This window comes from Triticum urartu, chromosome 2A (genome assembly GCF_056163025.1).
Source record: "Triticum urartu cultivar PI428250 chromosome 2A, HENAU_Tu73, whole genome shotgun sequence".
NCBI classification, from domain to species: Eukaryota; Viridiplantae; Streptophyta; class Magnoliopsida; order Poales; family Poaceae; genus Triticum; species Triticum urartu.
Window position 1 is genome coordinate 111,924,512 of NC_141874.1, and position 8,111 is coordinate 111,932,622.

Genomic DNA, 8,111 nt, shown 5'->3' on the forward strand with positions numbered 1-8,111 from the left:
ATATAGTAAAGTTTGACTAAAATTATAGGAAAAGATATCAACATTCATAATATAAAATTAATATCATTAGATGCATCATTCAATTAATTTTCATATTGCATATCTCCAGTATTGTAGATGCTTATAATTTTGTATATAAATTTGGTTGAATTTTATGAAGTTTGACTTAAATTAAATCTTATATGCGATGTAAAAATAAACAAAGAGAGTATATCACCAAACAATAGAGAGGAGATTTTTGGACGCACCAAGCCACCATCCCTCCTCCTCTTGTAGGCCGTCCTATGGTTGTCGATCCATACTCCTCCACTCTCCACCAGCTCTACTGATGTGGGGGTGCAGGGAGGCCCCAATCTACCAAATTGAGTTGTAGTTTTCACCGCTTTGTGGCTTTTAGTAGGGTTGTGTGACAGCAATTTGTAGGTGGTGATGACGGATGCAATCTAGTGAATAAAATTTGCTCGAGCCTTCCATCTCAATGGTGTCGGCTATGGCATGGCTTGTTGGTGTAGATGCCCACTAACCTCTCTGGCTGGTGGCATTATGGTTTGCAGGGTTTATCGATGAGACGGCTACGATGACTTTCTTTTGGAGTTTGGTCCTCTGGCCTCCTCTCCATCAAGTTGGGCATGAGGCATGTGAGGTTGGGATCTTGGATTTGTGAATCTTCCTTCATTAACCATTCTTTCTTTAGGAGAACCACCTCTGGGAGCAGTGGTGGAGTTGTGGGAGCATGGCTCCTCCCACCAGGTTTCAAATCCTGGTACTCACATTTATACTATATATGGGTCTCCAGGGTAGTCTTTCTATATAAAAAAGGTTCTTTATCCAAGACGCTGGTCCGGTATGACCATGACCTTGATAGTCTTTCCGTCTGTGGTCAACAAGGACTTGATTGGCTCCAGCGATGGAGAGGCTGCGATAGTGGCGTGCATCGGCCCATTCAGTATGAAGAAGACGCCCCGACCCGACCTTGATGTATTTTCTTTATTTTTAAGTGGTGCATGTACTGGTCATATGATCAATAGATCCCAGTCCTTTTATGCAAAGAAAAAGATCCCCCGCAGAATAAAATGATCGTGATGGTTAGCAATGTCGTTGTACCTTCAACACACAAGGGATTAAATCCCAAATTTGATGTCAGCTAATTTACGTGGAATGTTCTTTTGATGTATGGTGATTGTTCGTTAGTTCACATCAACAACAAGGTGTCTATGATTAGTCGATGCTTCTTTAATCTTAAAACTCAAAAACTTCGGTTTTCAATATGTGTTGTGTGAATGTGTGTGTGTGTGCACTGTCTTAAATTTAGTGTTTCTCAAGATGATGAAATGTTACTAGATCAAAAAGATTTTGGGGAGTAGGTGTATGTACATCATAGGGGCAAAACAAACGGCCAAATAATTAATCACTAATCTGGAAAACTTTGACGTCATTTACACACTCGAAAAGAGTGAATTTAGAGCCTCACTTGTCCTAAACTCCTTTTAGATTTTTTGGGTTTCAGGACTATTAGTCCATGATAATCCTTGTCATGGTATTTTCCTCGCGGTATTGATGATGGGGTGGCGCACTTGCCAGCAATCTGGATGGTGCACACAAGGAATTTTTTTACCTAGGTTTAGGCCCTCGGATCAAGGTAATGCCCTACTTCTCAGTTGTCTGTATATTGATTGATCTAGCCTCATATGAGACCTAGAGGGCTTGTGTTACGTACAAGGGGTGGTGTAGGTTATCACATCCAATGAGTAGGGTCCTATTGGGAGGTGGCAAGAGTTATAGGAGCCCCAAAGCCGATTGATACATGCATAATACAAAAGACCTACGATACATGGAAGTTAGAGTCGGGCTTGTGCGCCAATATGGCGATCTGCCTTATATTGCCGAAGGACTCTGAGGGGCAAGCTTGGGCCACCCCATGGTTGTTGGGCCTCTTCCGTCCTCTGTGGCTATACCTCTGTGCCCACCAATCCGTTCAAAACTGGAAGAACCGATGTCTGAACTGGAAGAACCAAGTGCAAAGAGGTGGTTGTTTGAGTTATATATCAAGCTAGACCACTCCAAGTTCACGACGATGGTTGTCACATTATGGGCTGTTTGGTATGCACGTCGAAAAGCACTTTACGAAGCGATCTTTCAAGCGCCGCAGCAAACCATATCTTTTGTGAACAACTTTCTAGCAGACTTGCTCAAAAGGAATTCAGTGGTGTCCAGCCCAAGTGCGGCGGTGGCCCGGCCACAGCGCTGGCTTGCACCTGAGTCAGGTGCTGTTAAGATTAATGTCGACGGAGCGTTGGCCCGGAACATGCGCGGGGGGGGGGGGGGGGGGGGGGGAGCAGTAGCAGCACTCTGCACAGACGAGAATGGCAACTACCTGGGATCATCAGCAATGGTCTATGGCGGCGTCACCGATCCCATGATGTTGGAAACTTTTGCTTGCAGGGAGGGACTCGCATTGGCGGATGATCTGGGTGTTCATGACGTGGTCATGGCATCTGATTGTGAGGGAGTAGTCAATGACATAAACAGAGGGACAAGTGGTCCTAACGCAACGATCACACATGAAATATCAGCTCGCGGCGCTAGTTTCTCTGCTTGCAAGATCATTTTTGAGCGTAGGAATTTCAATTATGAGGCTCACAATCTCGCAAAGCATGCATGTAATTTAGGCATAGGCAGACATGTGTGGTTGGGCATTCCTCATGACCCAACTATTGTACCTATGAACATCTCTGTTATTCAATAAAGCATGCGAGATTTCTCAAAAAAAAACCAATCCTTTCAAAACTTGATGAGCTCAAGAAGTTCATGAAATAATATGATTAGAAATATACAGGTCTGAATGGCCTCTGTCATGATGGGCCGAGAAGATCATGACTGTTTCTGAGTAAGGGGTGAATTCTGGTGACATCTGATTAAAATTGAACACAAAATACAAGGGGCCTAATAAACCCGGAAGGGGGAAATACCCAGCTGTAGTAGTTTCGGACGGGACCTCCTACATCCTAGGCTACTTTTTTTTCTTGTAAAAAGATGTTCTTTTACACTGTTCTTTGGACTTGTTGACGTGTGCACCTTGTTATGCAGAGGCCGAGTATTTTGTCACAATGGTTGTATCATGAAAATGCCCTTTACTGAAAAAAAGATGATCTCATCAACATTTTGAGCACTGAACAAATGCGAATCAATAGTCCTGCAAGTTAAAGGTTGTAAAACCTACCAAAATTGTTGATATTTGAAACAAAAGCGTGATTTCCTATCCAAGACATATACATGCATTACAACACCGTAGCTCCAAACAACAAGGGCTAGCCATCTTCCCATTTTTGCACTTGAACTAAATATACAACAACAGCACAACCTATCAACATAAACACAAAAATCACCACACAAGAAATTAAACAAGCAAGCACGGATCAATCATCCAGCTGGTCATTCGTGTTCGAGATCGACCACAGACCCTTGAACATGGCCGCCGACTGGAGGGAGAATTCCGACACGATGCGGAACAGCTCGGGCAGGTTTGTCCGTAGGAGGCTCAGGGATTTCTCCCTCACCACCTTGCATTGCTTCGTGTATGCCTCCTCCAGTTCTTTCAGCGAATTCTCCAGCTTCTCCATGGCTGCCTTCCGCTCCGCGAGCGGGTCGGCGCGTGTCCCGTCGGGATTGCCGGCCTCCGGAGGAATCCCTGCTCTCTTCTCCATGTACTTCTGAGCCCAATCCTCGAACTGTCTGCTCTTCCTCTCATGCTCCTTCCTTGTGTCCTGAATCCTTTGCCTCAGCTTTATTTCCTCGTCCTGGTGCACCAGGATTATGTGCACCACCTCCGAAAATGTGTGTATGGCCTTCCTAGCATCCTCGTCGGGGAGCTTCGCGAGGTTATCGTGCCAAGCATGGAGAAGCCTCTTGATGGGAGGCGTCGTCTCGACTGGTTGCGACGAGTTGGACTTCAGGTTGGTATCAATGGGGATCACATTCAGCTTGATCCAGCTGTAGAGGTTTCCGACGTACTCCTTCTGAGACGCCATGAACTTGCTGTACTGCGCGTGCCACTCCTGAACGACCTGCCATAGCTGCACAGTCCTTTCGTTGTGCTGTTCGCTTGTTTCCCGTGCCGCAACCGAGATATCGAACGATTTGAGCTCGGAGATGATCTTGAACTGTGCTTTGTGGTTCTTGTACATTGTGTCCCACATGTGCCCCATCCTGTCAGTGAGAAAATTAACACTATTCAGTGCTCCATAGTCTAATGTTTTTTTTTGCGGGTCTAATGTTTCCTCTTACAGAGAAGTTTACACTCATAACAGGAGGTAGTAAAAAAATTCCAAAATATTACACACTTTAGATGAAACTTCACTTTCCCATGTAACATGGTTCTGACACAAATATATGAACGGTATTGTACAAATTAAGGATATATGGACTATTTAGATGCTTCTTTAGGAAATGAGGATCTTCAGGAAATGTATATGACTTGTCCTGATTAGGAAAGAATGAAATAAAGTTCCAACATGTCAAAAACTGAAACACTGAGCAACTGGCTTACCAGCAAACCATACAATAAACTAAACAATATACTCCCTCCGTAAACTAATATAAAAGCGTTTAGATCACTACTTTAGTGATCTAAATGCTCTTATATTAGTTTACAGAGGGAGCACATGTTAATAATTTTAGTGGGAGTTCTTGGGTGCAGAACACTACTTAATTACCAGATGCCGTAACTCAAACGAAAATACAGGAACAAAATAGAAGGTTCCATGAAGAGGTATCAGTAACATGCTTAAATGTACAAACTTGAATAGAATAAATGACATCAAAATTGCGAAGTAAAAGCAAGGTTTACCCCTTCACAAGCTCAAGAAGTTTTGGGTATAGTTGTTGATCTCTCAGCCGGTTAATCTCTGCAATCGTGGACTCCATTGTTTGCAAATCGACAACATATCTTGTATGCAAGTGACTAGCAGCAGATTTAGTCCTCTCAAATGATGAAGAACTGACCCCACGCTGCTTCTTCTTGTTCAGAGAAGCTAGCTTTTGTTGATATTCCATTTTGATAACCTCAAACTCCTGCGTCAATGACAAACTCATCAGATGTATGACGAAAACAGCTTACACAATGAAATGAATGGCACCGTGAAAAATTCAAATGGTTTTAGCATCCTAGGACACATAACATGGGTAGGAGGATGGGGTTATCATGACTACAGTGGTTTTATACATGAATAACACAAATATATGTATATATCAAAAGATAGTGTTTTTGATTTTTTTTCTTTCAAAGAGCTACCTAGGGCCCGAGTTCCGAAATTACTTTTCGATTTTTACCTTCACTTCATGGGATAGTTTTTTCTCCCATGCAAGCAGCTTCTCGAGAACGGTGGCGTGTGTTTCGCCTTCGGCGTCGTCTAACTCATTCTTCACCTGTTCCGGTTGTGGTATCCCTTTAAATGAGCGGTTCCAAGTGATAACTTGCATCACTCTAGCAGAATGATCGACAAATCCTAATAAGATGGATGGCATAGAAGTAACCAAGGTTAGTCATTTCCTTCTCAATATTGTGTAATCTGTACTTGTAGAACACAACTCAAGCGGTCCTGACAACAAGCATGATGGAGACTGCTCAACTGAAGTTAAAAGGCAATCATGGAGTATAGACAGACAGACAATCAAGTAATGAACTACCTAATTGTAGACCCTAAAAAATATCATTCCCCTGAATCTATGCATGTGTAACCTATATGGATTACCTGTTCTGTCGTTTAGCCGATAAAAATTAGTGGGGCTCCACTGTAACCATAATTAACATTGCCTCGTTTCATTCCAATAATCAACGATGCAACAATCTTGTTGTTATTACCCTAAAAAAACAATCTTGTTGTTCTTGAGATTGCTGATTAGTAAGGTCTATTGAAAGTCTTAGTCTATCGTGTCGACCAGTTAAACTTGTTCCGTAAGCAGCATAGAAGTAAACGTCTTGGACTTCTCTGCAGACTTGCTCAGGCAGAGAAGTTTATGTTTCCAAAATTGAATGTCTCGTGTACTCGTAAGCTATCCGCCAATGAGAGCGACAGAAGATAAACTGATCGATATTGTCTATTAGCTCGAATTGTGGAGTGAATTCTTGGTCTGACCAAATGGATGAGGGGTGGGTGGGTACCTCGCGTTTCGGCGAAGTTGGAGTGGTAGTGCATCCGCGCCGCCTCCAGCATCTTGGACACCTCGTGTGCGCTGTCCGATGCCTTGAGGAAATGATCGTCGAGGTCGCGAAGGATGTCGCCGAGCCTCGCCGCCTCCGGCGCTGCCATCACCACCGTCCTGCCTTTCTTGCCCTCCGGCCTCCTCGCGGCCTTCTGTGTCACCGCCCTCCGCGCCACGGCTTCGACCATCGGCTTCTTGCCCTTGGCCACGTCCTCGGCGGCCGCGGGCGGCGCTGGCGGTGGACGCAGAGGCTGTTCCTCTGGCTCGGGGGGAGGCGGCGGCGGCGCGGGGGCCTCCGCCCGCTCGGCTGCCCACGAGGCGGCGGTGGCTGCGCTGGGTGCCAGAGTGGGTGGCGGGACGGTTAAGCCGTCCGGGGACCCGAAAATGATCTCGCTCCAGGAATCCCCCTTGCGCCTCGTGTCCGGCGGCAGGGAGGGCGGGGGACGCGTGGGCGCGGGCAGCTGCGTCGGAGGCGGTGGCGGCGGTGGCGGGGGCTGGAGCTGGCCATCGTCCTCCGGTTCCGGAGGCCGCGCGTCCTCACCTTCATCCTCCTCCTCCTCCATGATGGGCGCCTCGCCGGAGGGCTTCTTCTTGATCGCCGGCGGGAGCGGCAGGTCGGGCGCGCTCATGGACCTGACGAGCGACGGGGCGTCCTCGGGGGGGCCCGGCGGGGGCGGGGGCGGCGGGAGCGCGAGCGCGGCCGCCTCGGCGCCGGAGCCCCCGGCGGAGGACAGGACCGCGGCGGCCGAGGCGGAGTGGCGCAGCGCGCCCTCGTGCGCCTCGCCGCTGGCGTAGTCGGAGAGCGCGGCGCCGACGTTCCGGAGCGCGGCCGCGTGGCCCGCGTGCGCCCCCGAGAGCGCGTGCCGCGCCTCCACGGCCGCCCGCAGCAGGTTCTTCCGCTCCCGGCACCGCTCCACGGCGCCGTCCGCGTCCTCCTTGGACTGCCCGCACCCCATGGCTGCGGCTTCCGCTCACACCCACAGGCTCACACTCCCACGTCCCACGGACGACGACGACGACGACGGCGCCGCCTGCTCTGGTTTCCTTGGCGCGGGGGGTTTGCGTTGCGTTGTGCGCTTGTGCGTGACGAGGATTCTGGTTCTTTTGGGGGTGGACGGGCGGATGCTTTTGTGCTTTGGAATAAAGCTGGGGGGGCTCCAAAGGAGGCAGGCCTACGGTCGCCGTCGTCGCCCAGTGGATCGCATCACAGGTGGAGGGCCACGGCGGTGGGCGACACGTTCGAACGTCCTGCTTTTTAGCTTAGATCTTCTCTCCAGTACGGAGCAGCGCCACCGTGTGCCGCTCAATGGGCAGGTAAATGCAGGAACTGTTCTTCTCTGACCCATGACTCCATGAGCCAGTCACCGGTGACGAGTGACCCTAGCTGACTGGATAAATATCAAGGAGTCACTGCCATTAACGAACGGTGTTGGACGAAGTGTCACAGATCCACTGATTATGCCACTAGGGCAAAAAAAGGTTTTCTGCAGCGTAAGTGTGACTAGGAGTACTATACTCCCTCCGTTCCTTTATGTAAAGTGTATTATTTTCGATACGGTGACTAAGGCATGGAATTATAGACATGTTAGGACAAAATTACCCTTGGCAAATTTATTTGTTAGTGGCATCAGTTAGTCGAGAAAAGTATGAGATACATGCAATCGACAGAGAGATACTTTCCTTCTTTAGCTACAAGGAGAGATACAGACAATCAGGAGAAAGATATTTTCCCTTTTTCTGAAGGGCTAACAAGGGAATTATGAGGAATTAGAAGAAATGCACCTTACATTCTGGAATTTTATCAAAAAATAAATACACCTTATATAAAGGAACGGAGGGAGTACAGTACTACATGACTTTAAGTGTGACTGGGAATGGGTAACTTTTTTTAAGTCAGTCCCTAAGGATCT

General features: G+C 47.6%; 1 protein-coding gene across 1 annotated transcript; it reads right to left on the reverse strand.

Annotated features, from left to right (window-relative positions):
- Positions 1-3,200: 3,200 nt before the first annotated feature.
- LOC125536128 (protein ALTERED PHOSPHATE STARVATION RESPONSE 1) lies at positions 3,201-7,553 on the reverse strand. The gene is made up of 4 exons (XM_048699271.2): positions 6,161-7,553; positions 5,329-5,504; positions 4,847-5,070; positions 3,201-4,206 (listed from the first exon to the last, which is right to left on the reverse strand). The coding sequence occupies exons 1-4, from the start codon at positions 7,155-7,157 to the stop codon at positions 3,417-3,419; spliced, it is 2,187 nt and encodes a 728-aa protein (XP_048555228.1). The 5' UTR covers positions 7,158-7,553; the 3' UTR covers positions 3,201-3,416.
- Positions 7,554-8,111: the final 558 nt, after the last annotated feature.